At 36.0% G+C, this 25,348-nt stretch overlaps 2 protein-coding genes and 1 long non-coding RNA gene across 7 annotated transcripts; 1 reads left to right on the forward strand and 2 right to left on the reverse strand.

The window, feature by feature from the left end:
* Positions 1-69: 69 nt before the first annotated feature.
* LOC6580103 (long-chain-fatty-acid--CoA ligase 3) lies at positions 70-20,839 on the reverse strand. 3 transcript variants are annotated; one of them, XM_044011029.1, is made up of 11 exons: positions 20,677-20,839; positions 19,805-19,807; positions 9,267-9,603; positions 5,734-5,869; positions 3,345-3,783; positions 3,075-3,281; positions 2,526-3,000; positions 2,286-2,458; positions 1,961-2,224; positions 1,620-1,895; positions 70-1,547 (listed from the first exon to the last, which is right to left on the reverse strand). In XM_044011029.1, exons 3-11 carry the CDS (start codon positions 9,287-9,289, stop codon positions 1,393-1,395), a joined length of 2,148 nt encoding a protein of 715 aa, XP_043866964.1. In that variant the 5' UTR covers positions 9,290-9,603; positions 19,805-19,807; positions 20,677-20,839; the 3' UTR covers positions 70-1,392. The 3 variants fall into 3 exon arrangements, with proteins under 3 accessions (XP_043866964.1, XP_002005971.1, XP_015019578.1); XM_002005935.4 differs by having other exon boundaries at positions 20,292-20,839; XM_015164092.3 differs by lacking the exons at positions 9,267-9,603; positions 19,805-19,807; positions 20,677-20,839 and adding an exon at positions 5,979-6,064.
* Positions 20,840-20,995: 156 nt separating this feature from the next.
* On the forward strand, positions 20,996-22,282 carry LOC116804056. The gene is made up of 3 exons (XR_004364077.2): positions 20,996-21,110; positions 21,824-22,091; positions 22,193-22,282. It is a non-coding gene; the product is annotated as an uncharacterized LOC116804056 (long non-coding RNA).
* Positions 22,105-25,113, reverse strand: LOC6580104 (mitochondrial sodium/calcium exchanger protein). 3 transcript variants are annotated; one of them, XM_002005936.4, is made up of 8 exons: positions 24,939-25,113; positions 24,644-24,881; positions 24,255-24,580; positions 24,101-24,175; positions 23,021-23,458; positions 22,810-22,949; positions 22,525-22,759; positions 22,105-22,467 (listed from the first exon to the last, which is right to left on the reverse strand). In XM_002005936.4, exons 2-8 carry the CDS (start codon positions 24,877-24,879, stop codon positions 22,184-22,186), a joined length of 1,734 nt encoding a protein of 577 aa, XP_002005972.1. In that variant the 5' UTR covers positions 24,880-24,881; positions 24,939-25,113; the 3' UTR covers positions 22,105-22,183. The 3 variants fall into 3 exon arrangements, with proteins under 3 accessions (XP_002005972.1, XP_032585540.1, XP_015019581.1); XM_032729649.2 differs by having other exon boundaries at positions 24,644-24,859; positions 24,939-25,112; XM_015164095.3 differs by having other exon boundaries at positions 24,644-24,864; positions 24,939-25,112.
* Positions 25,114-25,348: the final 235 nt, after the last annotated feature.

A 25,348-nucleotide genomic window follows, 5' to 3' on the forward strand; every position in this document is an offset into this window, starting at 1 on the left:
ATAAATTAGAATTGAATAGAATATATGTATGCAAATTCGATGAATTGAAGAAATACAAAAATATATACATATGTATTAATAGATTTAAATATGTTTATTAATCATTCTCATAATTTATACACCCAAATATACAATAATGTAATTTGCTTAATGTACGACTTTCGTTTTGTTTTGCATGTAACTCATTCTAATAACACTAGCAAATAAAATATGCCATCTAAAATATGATGCATAATAATAGTATATAAATACTTAGCACACGAAATTAATGCCGATATTTGAAATATGCTTTACCTTCGTAAACTAGAATTTATCGTACTCGAAACGCAACGTTTCGTTGTAATTTTTGTATTGTTTTTTGTTTTTTGTTTTTTTTTTTTAGTTAACTAAAATAATGACTAACATTTATATAATCGAATTTATTTGCACTTAATTCAAGTTTGAATTTTTACTTTAGCACTAAGTCTTTCTTATGCTGATTATGAATTTCAATTGCAATTGTTGCTCTTACTACTTAGTATACCTAGAAAAAATACATACATTTACAATCATTTCGTGTTACCTTCTTTCTGTGCACATGGAGGGTTCTCAGTAGTTGGTGTTCCCAGCAGAGAGTAAAAAGAAATACATTGTTGTCTTGTGTAATTTGTGTTCGCATTTTGCATTTTAATTCAGACAATGTTGTTTTGTGTTCTAATATTTGCTACAATTCATTACTTCAATATTTGCCATTTATTAAACTAAATTTAAAGAAGTACGCTCTATGTGTATACTCAAATCTACGATTAGATTTTGATATATACGCGATTGTGTGTATATGTAAATATGTACATAATTATTAGGCAACCACTTAAGCTTAGTTTTTTTTTCATTTTGTTTTTTTATAAAAAAAAATGTATTTATAATCTTGTTTTACGCAATTTTCCACTTGTCACAACAGTGTACTAAAAACCAAAAACTGTACATCAATCGTAACCGCTTTTTATCCACTCTTATTTCATTCTTCATTGTCATTCATTCGTAATCATTATCATTAGCATTATCATTATCATCAACATCAACAGCATGTTACAAAACAATGGTAACCAAACCAAGCTACATATATATATATATATATGTCTAAAAACTCGATACATAGTTTTTTATTTATATTATAATATAGAAAAGCAAAGAATAATAGCACATAAAATCAACCAATTTCTTAATACAAATGTTCTCTTTACAGGCGAAGCTGTTGATGTGTGCCTATTTGGTTTTTAGATCTTTTAGTACTTAAGCTAGTTTGGTTTTGAATAACGCATGTTTCCTTTTTGAGCTATACTAAAACAATTGTTATAATATTTAGTACACAATTAGCTTCACTGCTGCTCCTGATCCTCAATACATTGACTTTCATGAAGCGTACATGCGATTAATGTCGTGCTGATATTTGTCCTGGATGTCCTTGCGCTTCAGCTTAAAAGCAGCCGTCACTAAGCCCATATCTGGCGACCAAACTTCCTTGCACAGCGTAATGGCAGCGGGCACCTCGTACTTCTGCAATTTGCCTGCATAAGAGAAAAAGGAGTTTAAAATTCGTTAAATTGATCCAGTTAAATCAAACATCATTTTGTAATTACATTTCCGCGCATGTTCGCTGATTTCCTTGAGTATGGCCTTCTCCATGATTGGCGATGAGCACAACTCCTCGAACGTTTTGTTTTTTAGTCCATTCCGTTCGGCCAACTCTTCCAGATGTTTCTGATTCGGCACGACCAGCGCGACGGTAAATTGTTTGGTTGGATCGCCATAGACACAGATGTTCTCGATAATGCCACATGTCTTCAGCTCTGACTCAACTTTACCCAGGGAGACATATTCACCTGCCTGAAGCTTAACCAAATCCTTCTTACGATCTGCAGGCAAATAGAGCAAAATTAGCAAAGATCTCAATTATGAATCAATTCTAAGGGCCACTCACCAATAATCTTAAGTACGCCATCTGAGTGCACTTCGCCAATGTCGCCGGTTTTGAACCAACGGCGACCATCCTCTTCGAAAAAGTCCTCATTGGTCTTTGCAGGCAGTTTATAGTAACCTTGCGACACACAATCGCCACCAATCACAACTTCGCCCTGTGGATAGGGTTTGTTGGTAACACGGTAATTGCCCTCCTCCCAGTTGACCAACCGAATGTCACACACAGTCAGCGGTCCTCCAGTGCGGCCATAGGTCATGTCTCGGGCTGCAAGCATTTGTATAGAAAATCAATACAAACTCCAATTTTATATAGCCCATTCACTTACCATCCATCACTGTGGCCCCGGACGTGGTCTCTGTCAGTCCGTAACCTTGTATTAGATCGACGCACAGGCACGTCTTGATCTGCTCGTGCGTGTCGGCCGAAAGCGGCGCACCGCCGGACATAATAATGCGCACCTTGCCGCCCATCAGCTTGGCCACCTTCTCAAAGACCAACCTATCGAAGCAACAAAGTATAAATGTTAGAAAATTGTTTATAAAGTCATTCACAATGCATCGCATACTTGTCAATTAGCGGTGTCCGATATCCGCGCTGTACCCATTTGACTTTGTACTGGTAGAGGAATTTGAAGAGCGCCTTCCTGAATGGTGAGCCCGAGTTGACCTTGTCGTTGATGCCCTTGGAGATGCGATCGAGTATCAGCGGCACTGACGTCATGCATGTGGGCTTCAACACCGAAGCGTCGCCCTTGCAGCCCCGCTTAATCTTGCTGCTGGTGTCGATAAGCGTCAGCGGCGTCGAATAGCCAATGGAGATGCCCGTCATCAGGCAAACACTCTCAGCCACCAGCTCGAACACGTGCGCCAGCGGCAAGAAGCCAATCAACACGTCTTCCGGATAAATGGTAACCATGTCGCAGAAGCCCTTCATTGTGGCAATGCAATTCTTATGCGACAGCAGGACACCCTTCGGCGTGCCCGTCGAGCCGGAAGTGTACATAATGATGGCAGTGTCCTCGGCCTTTGGTGGCACATTCTCTGTAAAAATAAAAAAGCAATAGATTAATTTATTAATTGATTCATTGATTCATTGATTCACCATTCAGACTTACCAAATTTGCTATCGTTGCCAATTTTTACAACTTGAGCGAACGGCAGGATTTTAACGCCTTCCTTGAAGCCGGTTGTTTCGGTCTTATGCAACTGATCCTCCATATAGATGATGGTGTTCACCTTCGGGCACTTGTCCAGCAGGGTCTTGAACTTTGGCAACAGATCGTGCGAGGTGATAACAGTTGTAACTTCAGTTTCACTTATGCCTAGAAAGTGAATTCAATAAAATTAGTTAACAAATCTACTGCCACTTCTTTCCCTCTACTTACAGTGGGCCACACCGTCATCGCCCAGCGTTGCATAGACGGTAACGATGGACATGGCCTGCTTGAAGCAGCCATGGGCAGCTATCAACCACTCGGCGCGCGTCTCAGCAAAGATGACAATGTTTTCCCGTGGCGCCTGGCCCAGTTCGCGAAGTCCACGTCCGAAGCTCGCCGCCATACGCTCCGCCTCGATGAAGTTCTTCCACTTGTAGTCGCCCATGTTGTACTTCTTGAAGACGCGTCCGTTGGGCTGTGTTTCGTCCTCTTCGCTGAGTATCTGACGAGTGCCCAGACAGCGTTTGGTCGAGTGTGTCTTGGCCACATAGTTGAAGACCTTCTCGAGCGTATCAATGTTCTCCTGCAGCATCTTCACATGGACCTCGCGCGGCGGCTCCGTGGTGCGGTACGTCAGCTCGGTTTCATCGCTCTTGATAATCTTTGCCTGCAACGGACGAACAGAGTAGTGTAAGAAACAATGCGAAAAGTTTAGTTTAGTTTAGTTTAGTTTAAAAAGTTTTCTTCAAGAACAATGGCAATGGGAATACCAAGCACGTGTATGACAAAAAGGGGTTGGATTTGATTGGATTGGATTGGGTATTGCGTATTGAGGTAACCAATTACAACAAAACTGAGAACCATTTGAGTTGCAAGTCAAATTAGTATAGATATACATAAGATAGTATATAATATAGCATTCAACGACCCATATATTAAACGTGTGTGTGTGCGTTGGAGAAGGTGGACTTATGTTGGATGTGGGCACTCGAACCGTAGACACCAAAAATTTTATATATCAAATAGAAGAAAAATAAAACCCATTCAGCTAATTAAAAACACATAAGGATATTAAAACCTCAATGTCATCCGCGGCGTATTTAGAGGGCTCATCGACCAACGTTTTCTTGTTTATGAGCGTGGCCTGCGAGTAGTTGGAAGGAGGGTTAAAAATACCAATTAGCTATATGGCATAACAACAACAGTGCATTTTTATTACGTATAGCCTCGCACGATTCGCAAAATATACGATTGCATTTCGAAAGGCCTATTCAATTTATTATCTGCATCCATTTTCTTCCATTTAGCCTTATCGGCGTTCAAAAGGTCGATAACTGTTAAAGTTAGCCGTACGAAGTTATCAGGGGAGGTGACTGTGTCCCTAGTTCACATGAAAACTCGCATGCAATCAATCATAATATAATATAATAATATGTTACATTATTAGGAATTTCGTTCTCATGCGACATGAATTAATTAATTAAATGACTAACCAAGTAATGATTCTTAAGGACTTAACAAAACTTATATATTAGATTGTATAGCAAAGACATGTATATGCAAGATTATTAAGCAAGTCAACTAAAGTCTATCTAAACATTATCAAGAGCAGTAACCTCAATCTATCAAACATTATCAACATAACTGTCAAAATAGTCGTAAAGAAATCGCATTTCGAGCAGTTAAACTCCATCCAAAATCTAATCAACATTGATAAGTTATTCCAGAATACAATATCTTAGCTTTTGCAAATGTTGATTAGTGAAATAAATGCTGAAATTCTTTTATAATATACTAAACATAAACTAAAAGTTGAAAGCTGTATAGCTTCAACAACTATAAACAGTATTTTAATATTAAAGTATAGATCTGAGAAACATATTCAAATACATTGAGCACTTTGTCTACGACTATATTTAATATTTAATATTAAAGGCTTCCTTGTTTATAAGCTAAAAAAAAATAATAACCTAATATTATTATATTATTAGCTAGTTCTTTGAATTTCCTACCAAAACTGATATATATTATTTTATTTTTTCTTTGTCATTATTGAAAATATTAAACAAATATTTAAAAAATATTAAAAAGTATTTTTAAGATAAATATAAAAAATATTTTCTATATATAAATATATTATATATACAAAATGTAATCTACTCACTATAACCCTACTACTGCGACTAAAAACTAAAACTAATTATATATATATACTATATATTGACAAACTCTACAATTAGCTAAACCAATTCGGGTCTAAAGCTAAAGCAAAGCAATATAAAAATCTAAAGCTAAAATGAGTTTTGCATGACGAATAAACTAATTGAAGCACCGAGAGAGGCTGTGCAATTTGTTAAATAATAGAGCTAAAAGACTTCTACATTTAAGCTGCACACATACAGACATATGCGCAATACTTAAAACTAATTGGTAGAGGTAGCATGCGATGGAGAAACTTAAAGCTGAAACAAAACATACTAAAAAAAATACTTAAGCTGGTTTTGTTGCCACTGTATCAAATAAACCTTTCGACTGTCAGCTTTGGACTGGATTAGAGTCCAAGTATTCGTATTCGTATTCGTATTCATATTCACATTCATATTCACACTCGACTTACCTTGACACGCCGCGAGTCCTGTCGACGTTTCCATGGCGCCTGCATTACCAAATAGACCGGCAGCGTTATTATATCATAGACGAACGCCAGCGCCTTGATGGCGCCCAGTGCGCTCTGCACCCAGAAGCTATCCATTCTGGGGGAACAACAAAGTAAAAAGAGAACCAAATGCAAATTAGTTATATATATATTTATAAATATACAACTATATGTGGAGCTAGATTCAAATATGTAGATTTATTTACATATATATGTGCCTATATTACGAATCTAGCTAGACTAAATCACTTGGTTAGCTCTACTGCCGTCGCCAGTTGAAAGCTAACTGATTCCAGTTGGCAAATCTCTCCGGCCCCAATACTAAAAAAAAGGGTTGCCAATCGCTCACTCAATTGTTGCTGTTGCTGTTGTTGCTACTTCAGCGATAAGACGCTGATAAGAGGCAACGTACTCGTTAACAAAGTTGACCTGAGCGTAGCGTCTCAGCACAGCCCTTAGAGCAGAGCATTGTAGGGTTTAAGTGGAGGTGGAATCAGATCGTAGCTCCTACTTCTCTCACTCTCTTGAGTCTATTATCAAAACTATATAAAAGTCTTATTAAAGCGATACGCCTAAGTCTAATCTCACTCTCACTTTTTTACGTTAGCCTCTCTTTATCTCTCTCTCTCTCAGTCTGCGTCTACAATACTTTATCTCTTATCAAAATATATATTATAGTATACCTAGTCGATACTAGTACAGCTAGACTAAGATCAATGTTTTTAACTTCACTGACTGGACAAGCTTTTCTCACTCTCTCATTTCACTCTGTTAATAGTTCTCTCTCTAACTCTATCTCTATAGCTGTCTCTATCTCTACCTCTATAGGTAGCTCTACCTCGACCGTTCTCTCAAACTCTAGTACTCTGCCAATCTCTATTGTTCTCTCTAACTCCGCCTCCACCCACATCTCTCTCTGTTCGTCTCTTTAATATCTTATCAAATACAAAAATGGATTTCTTCAATCTATTCTCTTAGACTAATTTAGAGTTTCCTTCACCTAAAATCACTTGCACAATTGTTAAGCGTTTCTTGTCCTAGTTAAGGTTTATATTTAGTTTCTTTAGGCCTGCAATAAATACTCAGTCATAATCATTTGTCAATCCAGTTTTAGATTAAGGCCCATTAAAAACCTTTAAACCTAAAATGATTTATGATTAAATTATGTTACCCCAATTATTACTCTAAAATTTCAGATTAAATTTATTTGTAGCAGCCACAGATTACATCACTCTTCGGCTATTTTTATTGTTCTATTTAAAGCTATAATCAAATTAAGCTACAAATAGAACCAAAATGAATCAGCTAAAAGGTAGAAGCCTTTAATTTATCACGGTAATTTACTGCTGGGCTGTTGGCGTAGGCCTAGAGGGAATTCAGCATTGTATGAACATTGAGTCAAACTCACTTTGCTTCTCAATCTTATTGATATTTATATGCATAAAAAATTATTTAAATTGCTAGAGAAATGATTTCAGCTTTAATTAAGTTAAGACTCGCAATAAATTGAATTGAAGTAGTCGAACCTTGCCAAAAGCAATATGAAATAATCGAATAATAATTTAAGTTTAAATTATTATTAAATAATTGAATAATAATTGAGTCATTATATAGTATTAATTAAACATTATTTTTAATTATATATAATCTTTTTTTTAATATATATATTTTTTATTAACATTTTGTTTTGTTGATTAAATTATATGAATGGGAATCAGGGTATAATGATTTTGTTATATTTAAATTTTGTATTTAATTAATTCTATATATAAATTTTTTATAGCAAAACAAATTTAGAAAGTTTGCACAGTTTATGATGCTTTATATTTCTAAAAGAACAAAATGCTACATATTTATTTATTTGATCACCAATTCGTTTGCCTAACTAACAGCTGAAGTCTCAACAATCTCAAGGTTAGTTGTATATATATATTTTTTTTTAAGTTTAAGCCACTATCTTTAGTGCACCTGTAGGCAATCAGCGGCCTATATATATATAGTATATATAGTGTAGATACGGGGCTTCGACATGGATTCGTATGTGTGTGTGAAAATAACATGCTAATCAGCAGCTGCATGTGAACTCAATTATCAACCTTTGCACTGAGGTTCTAGTACCTTATTAATACGGTTTAAGTTTACAGTCTCAAGTAGCGTGATTTTTTCTATGATTATTATAGTGTATATTTTTAGTTACTTAAACTAATATTAATATACACAATTCTATGAAAAATCGGTTATAATTGATAGAAGTCAAGTTATAGATATCAGCAATATGGATATATATTCAAGCATGCCAAGATATCAGATATCAGATAGTAGTTCCTCTAAATGGAGATTAATCGAATGCTCGCAATTTTATAGTACGCGCAATCAGTGTATTTATATTCAGAAACCTGTTGATAACGAGCGTTCGTTTTGATAAGCAAAACGTAGCGACGTCACGTCCCTGAACTTGAGCGTTTGACGCGATTACGACATTGCAAGACAGAACAGGAAGAAGAAGAAGAGGCGCATCTACATATGTCGGATGGCAACAGATCAGATTTACGCATGGATTAATATAAGTAATTATAGCTGCTCTTTGTCGTTGCGTGAGCATCAATCAATTAAAGAATTGCATAATAATAATTTCCAGTTTATCATTTATATTCAATTATCATTTATAGCACCTTAGATAGTAGACAATTGAATCAAAATTAGATGAAATCTCTAAACTCATTAACATACTGAATGCGAGTCTAATCAATGATAGCTCTATGATTGGTTATATCTTCGGGTTGGGAACAAAAACTTGGAGTTTTAATTAGAGATTAATGATATTAAGTCTCTAAGCTGACTTGCTGTAAAAAGTTTCTCTGGCTATTAAAAGCTTGTCAAGAATAACTCATATATCGTTTCAGTTTTATCTTTAAACTTCTGAATAAAACTCAGCGATTACCAAATTGTGTTGATATAATATGTAAATGTCTCACTCTTTTATTAACAATTTTCAACTTCGATTTATTCATACTTATTTTTTCTATTTTTTATTATATTTTATTTTACGTTGCAAATTGAAATTCTCCAATTGCACATTATAATTATATATAATTATTTGAGAAGCAAAGTGATCGGTGCTAAAAAATTATAATCATTTTAATTGATTTGTGCAAATGGTATTGATGGTATTAAATTTATTAGGATAATTTATCTAAAATATTTAAACGATCTGAGTCCATTGACTGTGACATATTTATATATCAATAATAAAAATATATATCAAGCATTATTTATCACAATCTTAAATAAAGTTCAAGTACCCTTAAAGTGCAGAAGCCCTCCAGTTCTATAAACTAAAATTTAAATAATAAAAAAGCACATAGAAACATAACTTAAATATTAAGCCTATCCCACATACATTTATCGACATTTCTTTACAACTCCTGCCCAAAGCACAGATAGCATAAATAGTGATAGATAAGTAGATAAAGTTTGAATGAAACGGTACTTACTGCGCATCATCTTCGATGAACATGTTGCCAAGCTTTACTGTGGCAAGCCAAGCGGTTGAGAGACGGAGCGATACAGAGAGGTACGCACACACACACACCGACACGGACACCGTTACCCACACCAACTGACACACACACACTCGCACTCACACACACACGCACACAGGCACACTAACTAAAACGCAGTTAGCGATGAGCGGGTTGGGTGAGCAAATTTTTTTGATGTCAGTTTCTCAATTGAATATGTCCTTGTGCGGCCAATCCAAGCGGTACAGTTGCGTTCTTGATGGCAATGCTCGGGATGCGTGATGCGTATGCGGATGCTCTACGTAGTTAGCTATAAGGAACAAACAAAGAGTTGGGGACAAACAAATGCAACATTTAGTCGATGATGTCACAGTTCGGCAGTTGTAATTGACGAAATTGCATTTACCTACAAATGAGAGAGAGAGAAAGAAAGAGAGAGAGAAAGAAGAAATGTAATGATTTATGTAATGAATCAGTTGGGACAATGAATAGGCAACAGATATAGATAGATAAATGGATAAATAAAACATATAAATTGTAGTTTGTAAAAGCAAATGTTTAAGTAAAAAAAAAATCCTTCACCAAGCGAGAAACAAATCTTAAAATTTAAATAATTCCATTCAGTAATAAAACATTTGAAAATTGATGCCAAAGATAAGCGAGAAATGCTTTAACATAAACAACAAGAAAAATTTGTGTTATTTTGTTTCTTTTTTGCTTTCATTAAACAAAAATTTGAATATGATTCAAACAGAGAAACGAATTTGGCTTGCAGAGACTTGGTCTCTAGCCAAAATGTGATAATAGGCGCAAAGAAAGAAGCAAAGAATGAGAGAAAGACTATAGTACAGATACAGATACAGATACATTTATATAGCAAAAGATACAGATACAAATATGCTCATTTAAATATACGTAAAATGCGTGAGTGTATGAGTTTATATATATATATATATATATATATACATATATGTATTTATATATAGATATAGACAGCAAAGAAATTAAATTTAGACAATCGAAATACGCATTGCGTAAGAAATGAGCGAGAGAAAGAGAAGGCAAATCATTTGATGCGTGTAAAATTCACATTTTGTTGATAGTTTGTCTAGCCGAAAATATTGGCATAGGTCATGCCCGATGCCCAATGTCCGATAAATGGACGGAATGTTTTCTTTCTCTTTACAGAAAACACGCCAACAGCTTTTATTCAGGCTCATAAGACTAGGACAACAAAGAACGCGTTATTAACCATTTTCAGCGTGGTCAATAGTCCACAGGTAGTTGCCATTGTATAATTTGGTAATAAATTGATTCGACTGCCACAAAGAAACACAGCCCAAAATAGTTCCGTAGCTGAGCAAAGTTCAGAGTTGTGAAACGATAAAATTAGAACACAAACATTAATTAGCATAAAACACGCCTAAGTCAAATAAATGGGGACAGTTCGGCAGTCAGGAAAAAAAAACAACATTTTCCCGAAAAATTCTTAATTTTTATTATCACAGAGCTATTTTCAAAGAATTTCTATGTCATCTAACTGCCCAAAGAGCTTTGACAATCCAAATGCTCTACTTAAGACGAAAAAGCAAGCAAGTAAATTATATAAAAGCTCTATATAAGTATGTATATACATTTCAATTTTGATATTTTCAGCTCTTGCCACAATATCATAAATTGATTGGAATGTCAGACTTAGCACTTCTCGCAATTTTTCATATTGACTGAGACAATGTGTACAAAAGCGATCGTTGAACTCTGTTGAGCACATCAAAGAAAGACACAAACAAACAAACAAACAAAACAAAAACAATAATAACCATAAGAAGAGAAACATTTTTGAAAACGTGTTCTGTTTATAAAATAAAAGAATTTCAGAAATAACTGATTATTTACGTGCAAACCAAAGTTCTACTTAAATATTTTACAATTCGGTTTCAGTAAAAATATAAATATTTACAAGTAAATATTTTCAAGTAAACAAAAAATAATATTTGGAAAAATATTTAAAATATGATAATAAATTATTTTGGAGTTTATAAGTATTTTATTATGAATATATTTTTAATCTTATATCTTTAAGATCTGTTATACATGTTGTCCTTATATAAGCATTATTGATTTGTCTAATCAAATAGTAAAAAGACTAATTTTCAAATGTTTCTTATATCTTTAAGATCTGTTATATATGTTGTCTTTATATAAGCATTATTTATTTGACTAATCAAAGAGTAAAAAGACTAATTTTCAAATGTTTCATACATACATAGTTTCATATTTATTTTATTTTTTTTAAAGCAAATATAAATAAAATAACAAAATAAGTATAAATAATTAATTTGCAAATGACAATTTAATTAGCTAAATATTTGAACAGCCTAAATTGCAAATGAATCCGTGTCACAAGCCCAAACACAATAATCAATTGCAGTCAATTGCAATAATCAGATTGTTAATGCTAATGCATGAAAATTGTATTCAAACAGAAAGAGAGAGTGAGAGTGAGAGAGAGGGAAAAGGGAAGTAGCTTGTTCCATAGATAATTTTATAAGCACTCACAATTGTAGCTGAGTGCGAGCTGTGAACTTTGAACGAAACATATGAACGACGACGACGACGACGACGACGATCGTGACCCTGATCAAAGTTAAATTTGCAAACAGACAGCAACTGAGTGGAACCATAAGAACCAAAGGTTTCCGCTACACGTTTACATAATGCAAAAGGGCATATTGGTGCCACATGGAGGTAAGTATATAAAAGTTATACAAAGTATGCTCAGATCGTATTGTAGAGTAGATCATTTTAAACTAGATCTCTCAGTGCTATAGAGAGAAGCAGAAAATATCAAAGAATATATCTAACTAAAAGAGAAAATAATGAAATACCTTTAGCAGGCTTTCTACATATTAGATAGCCTCATATTACTTATAAACTTCTCTATAGATCGTAGCATAAAGCCAAGTTAACTAAAAAGAAAAAAATACTTTATCTCTCAAAGCTTCAACGCTACGATCAAAAAAAGCTTCTCAATTGCGAATTATTGTTGACCTGCCATAGAAATAGCTCTATATACTATATACTCTCATGCAAAAATTTCAAGTTTTTTGAACTGCGAACAAAGATTATACAGTCAATTGTACCGATTGCTAAATTCTCACTTGTTTTTTTTTTTTTTTTTAGACGACGACGACGGCCACCACGATCATCTCGCTAAACAGCAATGCAAACACACACACACACACACGCACACAGACATGTATATACACTAATCTGAATTAAGACAATCAGGAAATGAGACACACGTATCACTTGATTAGCGTCCAACATGTTATTAGAGAGAGTACCAGAACAATAACAACAACAACAACAACAACAACGACTATCTCGAACCCGGACCCCATATCCAAAATGATGAAACAAGTGAATAAACGGAGCAAAAACTGATTTAGTCAATTCGATCTAGTTAAAAATGTTGTTTATGCTTTCACTTCAAGCTCTCATATCATAATCATCATCATCATCAGCTCTAATGTCAATTGTCATTATGCTAATAAAAGCAATTAATTGTCGTTTAACATTAGTTAATATTCATACGTTTCGCCATTAATGATCATTAGCTTATCATTCCCATTTACGTTCTCTATCAAATGCCACAAATTTCAATTCTCTCGCTTTTCATTACAAAGTTCAGGTTTCAATTTACATTCAATTGCTTGAGTGAAACTATTTAATTGTTTTGATTCAAAAACAATTGCAATTATACACAGTGCATATGCAACAGTTGTAAATATAAATATATATACGTATTCACATCGATGTTATATATATAATACCTTTGCCGGGTATTTGAATTCATGGCTCATGATATCATTTTATATTACAATAACATATAGCATATGACGAGTCTATGCTTTATAGTATGTCTGTCTGTCCACCCATTTGTCTATTTTTAAAACTATTTCTAATTAACTGGACATAAATCAAAGGTTTTATTATTCTACAAATTTTAAGTTGTTTCTATTTTTATTTTTAAAGTGAACTTATAGATGATTCTAGAGAAGTAGGATTTTGTAATACTATAGAGGTAAATATATTTTATTTGAAGTTAAGAAAACGTCGAATAAAATAAACTAGTTTCAAACTAAATATATGAAAAATAAAGTCTGATATTTAAGTTTGTGAGCGACTTCTTAATCTTGTGTATATTTGTAATACAGCGATAGGAAAATGTTTTAAATATATATAAACTTTGTTTTTTTAATGACTTTTAAGTCAAACTAAGCGTCAGCTCCTTGTCGGGCTATTATATGCATAATATATAGGAACATATGCAATTTTCCTATTTCAATTTTATGTATTTTAGACTAAAATTTTTAGTCGATGCGCGTTTCCCACTTTTTTTTACAGTTTTCAGCACATATGCCACAACAATAAATAGTATAGTTAAAACAAAATACAATTTGTGGAAATCATTGAGCCAAAAGACGGGCTGAACGTCACGCTCGACTAACTGGAAATGAAACTGAGAGAAAAACAACAATGACAACAGCGACTAAATCAACTAAAAACAACAACAACAAACGCAACAACAACTGGATGAACAACCTCGAACTTGAAAGTGCATTTGTGCATATTGACGGCGTTTTCATTTCAATTTCAATTTCACTGACATCGGCTAAAAAACGGAAAAACAACGCAAAATATATAGCATTAGTGACAGAGAGAGGGTCGGAAAGTTCTTTAAACGGCAATCGGGCAAGGTAATTGGCACGGCAGCACAAAGTCCAATTGAGGTGCAAAGTCCCATGTAGAGGTAATCGAGTAATTGTAATAGAAGAACATAAATATTTAGATCCACGATTATGTGAACTATTCGAAGCCATATGAAGTTGCCATTGGAAACGGACGCTGAATGAATGAATGAACTAGGCAAAAGAAATGACGTCGATTGACTCCATTTGACTGGAGCTGCTAGATAAAAGAGCAAGTTTTTCTCATTTTGCTTGCAGCTAATTAGTGGGTGCGCTTAAATACATTGTTTACTAATTAAATATATAATAGTCACACCGATTTGGTGCAGTAATCAGTGCACAGTTTTTTAAACCTGCTCATATATATTTTTTTGGTTTAATTACCTATTTAAATTAAAATTTTTAAAGGCCGGTAAAGTAAAGCAATTTTTGTTTTAATTTTTTTTAAATTAATATATATTTTTGAAGTTCTCCAACATTAAATCTAAAATTTACTCATTACGAAATGTGACATTGAAAACTTAATTAATTTTCATTTACACCTTGTTCAGCCAACAAACTAATTGGCTCGCGTTGCTCTACAGCCACTTGAACTCTCGACATTCGAGCGACCATAAACAATGCTACAAGGTGCTCCAAATCAAATTGGCGCATAACGGTATGTGCGTTAATCATCAACATGTATCGATGACACGCAAGTTGCCTTGACATTGACGTGTGCAAGGCGGGAGAGGGCGCCTGTCAATGCTTCCCCTCATGTATACACAAACAAACAAACAAACAAACACACACACACACACACACATATACATAGGTACATGCATGCATATGCATGCATAAGTAGTTGCATTGCAAATTATAAGAGCGCATGGCGTTATTTTCGACTGACCTATGATCAAAATACATACTTGCCGATTGAGCGTGTGAGCGAGAGAGAGAGAGAGAGCAATAATTCTTCTGTTATTGTCTCTATATCTCCTTTATCTCACGCTCTCCCTCGGACGCACACACATTTCTCATTTACTCAAATGGGGTAACAAAATCATCGTATGACTGTGTCAAAGTCCAAAATAAAAATAATTTTTAGTTTTTTTTTTTTCTTTTATTTTGTATTTTGTTGGCGCTTTTGTGTGTGTTTTGCAGCTTGTTGAGCGCGCATAAAATGAGAAAAAATGCTCGGTAAGAAGATTCCAATGAAACAAACAGCAACAACTGAAATTCGCATGACGCTCTGGATATTTCATTAAATAAAAGAAAGAAGCAGAGACAGAGAAAGAGTAACAAAGCATGCAAAACAAACTGAAGACTGTGTGGGAGACTATTAAGTGTATTTGATTACAGGCAACTGCAGTCAAGTGACCATAAAAACTAAAGAGCGAGAGTAGCGGAACGAAAGAGCAGCGAGAGCGGCAGAGCGGCAAATGCGCATACAAAACACTGGCACTCGCACTCGCACTCCCGCTCACGCACACTAGCATAAACAGATAAGTTGCCAGACAAACGGATTTTCGCTCTTTTGCACTCGCTCATTTCGCCTGCGCCCACAAGGCAACTGTTCCCGATCTTGTGTAAGTGTGAGTGGGAAAGTAATGTATGGCACTGACGTTGACGTTGACGTTGACGTCGTGTCCACTCTCTGCTCACACACATCCATACATGCAGTCGAGTGACCTAGACAAGCATGCGTGTAGTTAGCTTTAGAGTGACCATCATCACTACAGCTTTCCCAGCACAGCACGTGCGATGCAAAGTGAAAATTTTCCACAAGATAAAAACTCTTTGACCATGATCATGATTACTGACGACTGAGCACACGTCGCAAAGGCCGGTTTAATGATTTTCGAACCACAGAAAGAAACAAAATAATACGGGCAATTCAATGCTGCCGTTGATAAAACCGGTTAGAAAATCTTTTCGCATAAATTTCAACTTCGTGACTAAAGCAAACATTGTTTGCAACGAGTGTAGGTGTGCAGGTGTATGTGTGTGTGTGAGTATGTTGCTCTTGCTATAGAAGCAAACGTGTTTAGTGCCGCATGCCAAACTTAGAACGCCACCCACAAAGGGAGAGGAGGAGAGAAAGAGGAGAGACAGAGAGAAAGAGAGAGATGAACTTACATACTTATATGTTTATGTGTATGTGCATATGTAAACAGTAATCATAATTATCGCAATTACTGCGTATTTAGTATGTACATACATATATTCCACACATGAATGTAAATGAGACCTAAAATAGATTACATCTACAGTTTCAAGGAAATCATCAGGGTCGAATTTAAGAGAAAAATATACTTCCTATGCCAAATTAGTCTGCTTGAGTGTTATAATCACTCGTTTTGCTTTTCTTCTAATATTGAAAGTCTTTAATACCCAATGATTACTGTCTAATAAATAAATATATATTAATATTTCATTTTAATACCAATATGCCAAAATATAATAAATAACTATAATTTTCAAGATTATTAAACATTAAACTAACATTAAAGATGGATTCCCAATATTAATTAATTATATGTAAAATATGCATGGGAAAATTGATAAATTATATGTAAAAGTAGTCCGCTAAACTATTTTCATCCCTATCAACAAGTTCAGCACGTATAAAACCTTAAATGCATATCACATCCATCTTATGATAACACTTTTGCCTATCTACACCTATAAAACTCAATGTAATTGCAACACTTTTCTACTTAAGTCAAATATATAATCATAAACACGGTCACCCCGAGAACAATAACCTGAACAAAGTCGAAAAAACAAGCGCAAGGTGGGCTTTAGAATTGTTTTTGGTTCTTACAATCAACGTAAGATTATCAAATATAATTATATGATAAGTGAGGCGCGTCATAATGCTTTGAATGGGCACAAAGCGCTATGGACACATGTACATAGTTGATATATGTATATATATCCGCTCTTGATGATGATGCAACTATATAGACCTCAAGGCATTGGTCATCAAAAAGTTCTGACAGCTGCAGGAAAGCCATATTGATAGATGGTAAAATACACGTTATACATGATGTAACTTCAAAGGAAATTGTATGCTAAAGTTAGATTGATATCTTAAAAGAGTTTAAGATATTAATCAAACTTTAGGATATAAAGTTCTTTCAATCATCTCATTGATATAGTAAATATTTATATATTTACACATAGTAAATATTTTGAGATATGAAGTTACATTAATCAAAAGATTATTAGATCTTAAAGCTATATATGAAAATATCAACATCAACATATGATATGAAATTCTGAATTGTATCGGAAAATAATCATACAAAGTTCTGATACCGTTGATAACCTCGTATCATACATTGTTGATAGTTGATATTGTTGATAGTTTTTTCCTAAAAATAAACTCACTCATATATTATACAGATATTATCTAAATTACTTTATAAATCACTTTGAAAAAGTTAAATGGCTTTACGGAATGGTTTTATCTCTTTATATATTATATAGGCCTTTGCAAAAAAGATCAACATTCCATAAAAGGGCAAAGGTATAAATCGAGCAGCATTACTATAATACATACACATACATATATACATATATATACACATAAAAGAAGTACATACATAACCCAAGAATCGCGTGACTTTCTGGTATGGTCTCAACTGCAACAGCGGAAAAGGAAAAGCGCCAGACATATTCACAACTGGGTGCAGGAAAATCGGTCGAGGGTTGGTGGTGCTGGTGTGGCAACATGCCGTGGCACGTTTTTGCTTTTCTGTAGTCTTCTTTGGCCCTTGGATATACCAGCTGAAAATCGTATGAGTTTCAGGGGAAATGTTGCGCAGCAACAAAGCACATCCAAAGCGCGGCGAAGAGAGCAACGGATAGGCCGAGCAGGGCGAAACGGGGCGAACAGGGCGAATAACATAGCAATACATTGCATCTCGCGTGTGACGTCGGCGTCAACTGTACAAGAGCGCGGTGTGAAGGCGAAGAGAGCGCATACGCTCGCTGACGTTGGCCAAGGCGCGGGGCCAAAAGGTCAAAGAGCACATTGTTTACAACGTTGAGTACTCCTCCTTGGCCCCTATGGACAGGCGGCTGCTGCTGCTGCTGCGTTGTTGCTGCTGTTAGCAATTGGGTTTGGCCATGAATGAAAGCTGCGGCCGGCAAAAAATATATACATACATACATGTCTATGCTACATGTTTGTATGTGTGTGTGTAAGCAATGGCGTGCATATGTTACATGTATGCATGGGCGTGTGTAAGTAAATACATTTGCATTAGCTTATTGAAAGAAGCTATAAAATGTATTGAAAGATGCGGGTAGATAATGAAAAAGAAATATTGAACAAACATAAAATATAAATAAATTAATTAAAGTAAAATATTAAATAAATGCAACTATTCCTAAATTGAACGGTACTTTTGAAATTTTATTAAAAATTTAGTGTTTTTGATATATTTGAATGTTTTTTACTTCATTTATTTATTTATATTTAAAATTTTTTCCTTTGGGTTTCTCATTCTGTCGCGAAAACTTCATTTACAACTCACATTTATAGCCAATCGACAAACGGTAAAAACTGAAAACCACAATTAATAAACGTGACTGTTGCTCAGCTGCCGCGTTTGATAACAGACTGCAAAGGGCATTTGCTTCCGGGCCATAACATAAAGCCGCACCCGAGAAATCAGTTCGCCGTCGCCAGTTTGCATCAACAATTTCACTGGCCATCAGCGGTCACTGGCTCAGCTGGGCAGCCAGTGCCTTTGCCTGCTGCTGTTGATGACAACAACATAAACAGATGACACATCGCAATACACACACAGATACACAGACACACATTCACACACATACACACGAACAGATGACCCCCAAGCAGACTCCCGCCTCGTGACCCTCAAAGTCCAGAAACAGCACAGAGCTCGCATGATTTTCAGTTGGTATATTATAAAGCAAGCAGACACAGTCGAGTGGGTGTAAAAGCAGAGCGACTGAGTCAGCCGGAGCTCATGAGCGAGAGCCAGAGCGAGAGAGAATGACGACACTGGAAGAGAGCGTGCGCGTATTTTTACAAGAAAGCACTTGATGCACGTGCTAAGAGGGGAAGTAGCCCAACAGCCGAAAGAGAGAGAGAGAGACCAAAATGAGAAATGATGAAGCACATTAATAAAACTAAGTATTATTATTGTACATTATTTATAAAATTGTTAAATATATAATCAGATAATCGACAAAATTGCCTCTATTAAAAAAAATAAATAAACCTTTAACACAACAAATCAATAAGCAAATAAACAAATGGTTTGTTTAATTTATTCTCGTTGCCATTGACAACATTGCATAATGCAAATATTGCGTGGCGCTCACTGCAATTGCTCTCCTGCAAATTGAAAACTAGGTCAACGCGCGCACTGTTTATACCACGATTACAAATTGTTCAAAATTCCAACTTATAAAGCACGCGAGAGGTATAAGTAGACGTTGAAGAAACGTAGTATAAGACCAACTGCATTTGTATTTTCGACACGGGCCATTGGATCAGGTGGCGTGATATTTGAGCCGCCACGCCGGCAAAGGGAAAACAAACGGTTGTAAGCGAAAGAGAGGAGAACAAATGCACGCCTATCTCTGTGCATTTGTGTTAGTGTATGTATGTGCTTGTGACCTGCGTCAGCTGAGCGATAGACATGCAAGAGTTTCTAACTACACAATCTACTAATTATATACATAAAGAAAGAGTATAATTTCTAAGAGTATCAGTTAAACTTATATATATATTACCTGCTATATTTGTTAAATATTGTTGTAATTTCCAGTGCATTTGCGTCGTTGTATTTGAAATGCCGTTATTTGCATTGACATACGATTTAATGAGCGAGAGCGAGAGAGAGAGGCAGCGAGAGAGCGTTGAGCGCGCACATGTAATAAACACCAATAATAAATTTAATATTTAACATGGAATATTAATAAACAATTTAAAAACAAATGCAACATTTTAGCTACAAACAAAACACACACAGATTTAACCACACTGTCAAGCGCAATTCCATCAGAATTAGAGTGGCTGAACGTTCATTGGGCTGACTGTTCTTTGAAATGAAACTTTCACCAAATTACACACTTATGCACATTTTTTCTTTGTAGCTGCGCTTTTGCCAATTTGATGGCATGTTCACACACACACACAAATCATACACACACAAGCACACACATAAGCAATCAACTCGTTCGCAACCGGACGAAAGGCGAACACCAATTTCTTACTTACACAAATCTTTAAAGTTAACGACGTTGTGCTTTCAATTGCGTTTTAAATATTTAGTATGCGTCTTAATTTCGCGCCCGCATCTACATTCATATGTATGTATGTATATGTTTGTATGAATGTACGTAAAAGATCACTCAAACTTCTTATGGTTTATATGTATGCGTATGAAGATATTTGTACATATAAATATATATATATGTATGCGATAGCCACAACGCGTTCAGTACAACGTTCTCAAAACACGTTGAGTTTGCTTCTGATACGTGTATAAAATGTCGCCGTCGCTTTTGCTTTTGCCACGATTATTTTCACCGTCTGATTCGGACCACTCACTCACTCACTCACTCACGCACACAGGCGAAACTATTTGCAGTTACTCTCTCACTTTTGCGGTTCAATTGCTTTATTTTTGCTTGCTTCTGCAGCGCATGCAGTTGCACTTGATTTATTCCGTGGTTGAATATTTTAATAATATTATGTACTATCATCAATATTCGATTTAGGAGATGCAGCGGTTTTTACTGTTACTCACACGCGGCGCGCTTCCAATTGTTTTTTTTTTTTATATCTTTTTCTTGTTGATGTTGATATCGTATTAAAATATCGATAGATCAAAGTGTACATATATTTTTGAAATTCTTACGTTATCGATATATAAATTGTCATTATGCTGCAGCATTTAAAGCTCACAATACACGCCTTAACCGAAATAACCGAACACTAAAAATTTACATGAAACCTAAACATAAAATTAAGCCTAAAATAATCAAATAATATGAAGTAACATATATCGATATTTCGGCACCATAAAAAGCATCGGTAATTTTATACGATATTTCCATAGTTATGTTATTGCTTTTGTATTTTTTTGGACTTACCTTCGTCATTATTGACTTTGCAATGACAGAGTGCATATCACGTGTTTTTGGCGTTGCCACGCAGTTGCGAAATAGCTTAACCAGCTTTTTGACTTAACGAATCATCAAAGCCTACCACCATCAGCGTGGCCACCTATAGTAGAGACACAAACCCCTTAATATGAGCGACCGCAACTTTACCAGCTCTAAAGTAGGCCACTATTTATTTTTAGCACCAAAAGAGCGCGCAATTTACCGTTGAAAATGGAAGACCGAATTTTGATTTTACGAAAATAAATAAATTATACATTTGTTTCATGGGTAACGTTGTGAAAGCCACAGAGAATTTTAACAACATTTTGATTTTTACGTCCAGCAAAGGTACAAAATTAAATACGCTCTTAAAAATACCGAACTAGAGATTAGTTACAATAAAAACAAGCGAAAATAAAACAGTGCAATAAGTGTAGAGCTGTAGAAGAAAAGAGAAAGAAACATAAGTACAAGAACAGAAAAGAGAGTTTTACTGTCCAATGCAAAGAGAGCGCCATTTCAAGCAACATAAAGTTGTATGCTCTCTGCTTGTGTGACATGACTAAATAATTACTACTGCTTATTTTATACGTGTCATTTATATTTATATTACAATTATAAGCTTTATTACTACAATTTTAGCTTGATTTCTGACTGACTTACACTTCCAGTTAGTGAGAGAGCTTTACAGAGATCGATAAGATTCGTTAAGTTAGTGCATGACAGAGCAGGACAAAGCATGGATTCAATTACACATTGTGCTGACTTCGCTTCCAGACAGTGAGAGAGTTTCTCAATGAGCGAACGTCTTCGTCGACTTGTCGAGTGGCCATATAGCTAATGCGACAGAGCAGGACAAAATATTGGTGCTGCTGTTTGCAAACTCTTATATTTGAACACTTAAAAGCAAGTAAGCTTTAATATAAGCATGAATGTACATACATATGTCTATTTAATATAAGTATTAGTCTTCATCAAATATATGTAAACGAAATTGTAATATTATTGCAGATCGAAGAATCTATCTTTTGTAAACACGTGCACCAGATCAAACTCAGCTGCAATCGTATAGATTAAAAACAACAGATACAAAATCCATGAAAATATTCCCACAGATCGTCGCGAATGAAAATTCAGGGATAGGCACCACCACAGCTGGGTCCATATGGCCAACATGATGAATATATAACAGTTATCGCCGTACTCCCCATAGAGCCAGTCCGACGAACCCCTTTTGCGGACGTGCGAATTGAAGAGGAAGGGAATTCCCAAACCAACAACAATACCTATAAATATATTATAACTATATATGTATAAAATAGATCCCAATAGCGTTAGCTTACTGAAAAATGGACCCGCACAGATGGCGGCAAAGACCATTTTCTCGTAGCCCTGCATGGCCAGGTTGAAGTTGGCCATCAGATCGATGAGGGCATTGGTCAAGGAGCCAATCGTAATGTCCACAAAGGTTTCGCTCAGATTGCAGGCCACGCCCACAATGGAGGTGAGTATCTCAATCTCGCCCACGCACACTACGATGAGAACCACCGAGCTGCAGGCGCTGAGCGTGATGAAGAGCTGCAGGCGATAGCAAGTTATCGAAGATCGATCGATTTATCGAGACTTACAAAATGATATCGAGGCGGCATATCGGTGCGGGAATGGAAGAAGACAATGAGAGCCAAGGGCACAGTCAGGCAGAAGGACCAAACCGAATACTTGGTATTGAAATCGATGTACCAGGACTTGTAGACGCTAGCAAACTTGGCTAGGGAGAGGAGGGGAGGGGAATTAATATTGGATAGATTAATAGATCAAAGATCAAACAGCTCCTCTTACAGTGCACCGCCGTTATGATGATGAACGGATTCGTGACAATCTGCGTGCAGTTGAGCAACTTGCTCCAGCCATGCTTGTACTTGTCGTAGTCCACGACTGGCACGAACAGCGTGATGAGCAGCAGCAGGGGCATCTTCAGGATCATCACCGTGCGCCGGAAGCAGTTGCCCACCCTCCATTCGAAGACACTGTACGGATTGATCGAGTCCCACAGATCGCCGAACAACAGGCGATTCTTCGAGTTGCTGGGCGAGTGAAGAATCGTGCGATATGTTCGATAATCATCGTCATCTGCGCCCTCAAGGGGCTTGCCAAACTTATCTGTCTTACGTCTCTCGTAATTGATCACATCGTTCAGCTCCAAATCTTTGAGCAGCGCCATTTTCTTCCTCTGCTTCAGATCGGCATAGCGTTGTTCCCTCAACTCGGAGCGTAGCTCTGCATTGGCGGAGGTAGCGAAAAATAGGGATATTACTAAAAGTGAGTGATGATGATCGACTTGATAGCTACCCTGTAACTAGCAAAAGTATTGAGCTGTTCGACACTTGAAAAATTTATACTAATTTATCAATCTTTTTTATCGTTATTAATCTCGAGATTGAGGCTGGATTGAATGGATAGAATTATTGGTCTATATATGTATATATAATGGATAAACCATAATGAATGAATACATATATAGACAGATTTACTTATATATATACAGATAAATAATCGGATGATATCGATCTCGTCTATTAACAGACAGATTTATACAGTTGAATCCGGTTATAACGACACTCAAGGAACCGTCGTTATACCCGGAAGGCGCTATAACCGTAGAAGTTTGCTCATAAAAGTTTGTCTGGGGACCAGAATTCTCGTATACTCATCATTATATGATATACCATTAGATAATCGGATTATATCTATAATGTCTATCTACATATATGTGTATAGCATAATATAAATGAAGATATATCTGTCTACGTGCAATGTAGACATATGGGGACATGGAAATATGTATAGATAGACATATATCATTTAGTTATATCTAGCTGAAAGACCGTTAAGGGTTAAGTTCAAGCCAAATCAACTTACTTTTTATGGTATATTTGATGAGTAGAAGATCAGCGATATTGACAATCAGAAAGATGACATAGAAACATAAGAGGACTGCAATGCACAAGAAGAATATAGATTGATAAATGATGGTATATGGTATTGATGATATATGGATATATAGAGCACTTACTCGAACACTCAGTTCTACTTATTTTTTTCTCACTGACTATTAAGAAGTGGAGCAGATCGATGGCCAGGACGAGGAAGAGTAAGTTCTGGACGGTGCTGTGTCCGTCGATCTTGAAGGGTCGCAGGAAGCAGATCATGCCGCCGCAGACGAGCAGCACGGCCAGACTGTTGCCAATGACGCAGGTGAAGAGGGCGCCATGCTTCCGGATGGGCATCAGATTGGCGACGAAATCGGGCGAGGAATTGGCAAAGGCCAGCAGAGTGACGCCAGCGAAATACTCATTGAGGCGCAGGTTCAGGGCCAAGATCTTCACAGTGGGCGTAAAGCTAGAGGTGGTAGGTGGGCATAGATCACTCTCTATGGATAGGCATGCCCCTCCAGGCACTCACAAGTGATCGACGACAATCGACATGAGCAGCAAATATGCCACCGAGGCAAGCAGCAGCAGGAAGAACGCAAAGGACTCCATCAGCTTGTCGTCAATGCGCAGGTAGCAATACATCAGCTCGAAGTAGTTGAAGAAGTTGATTATCTCATGGCAGTCCTCCAGCTTCCTGGACATCGAGCAGCGATAGTTGTACGAGACGTGCAACAGGCTGTGGCAGCTAATCTGTGTGGCAGGCATGACTGAGTGACTGACTGACTGATGGACAGATTGATTGATTGAGATATGCATACACATACATTTGACCTAAAGTACTTGAAATCGTCTCTCAGCATTGCCATCTTGATTCACAGTTATCTTCTATCTGGTCTAGGCATCTTACGTATATTCCAAATAATTAGTGTTAGAGATCGAATTAAGGATTGGATTACATTCTGAAGTATATAGCTAAGCGACTGAGATGGAGAGATTGAGAAGAGAAGAGAAGAGAGACGAGACGAGAGAGAGCGAAAAGAAAAAAATGAGACGATAGAGTATAAAGAAAGAAAGTAAACTTAAGGGAAAAGGCAGAGCAGAACAGAGAGAAGAACGCGGAGAGAATAGTGAAGAGAGGAGAGGGAAGAAAATGAGAGAAAAGAGATATCAACGGTGAGAGGAGGGCAGAAAAGGAAGAAGCAAGGAAACGTGAGGAGAGCAGTAATAAAGATAT

Source organism: Drosophila mojavensis, unplaced genomic scaffold (assembly GCF_018153725.1).
Source record: "Drosophila mojavensis isolate 15081-1352.22 unplaced genomic scaffold, ASM1815372v1 contig_80, whole genome shotgun sequence".
In the NCBI taxonomy this organism is placed as follows: domain Eukaryota; kingdom Metazoa; phylum Arthropoda; class Insecta; order Diptera; family Drosophilidae; genus Drosophila; species Drosophila mojavensis.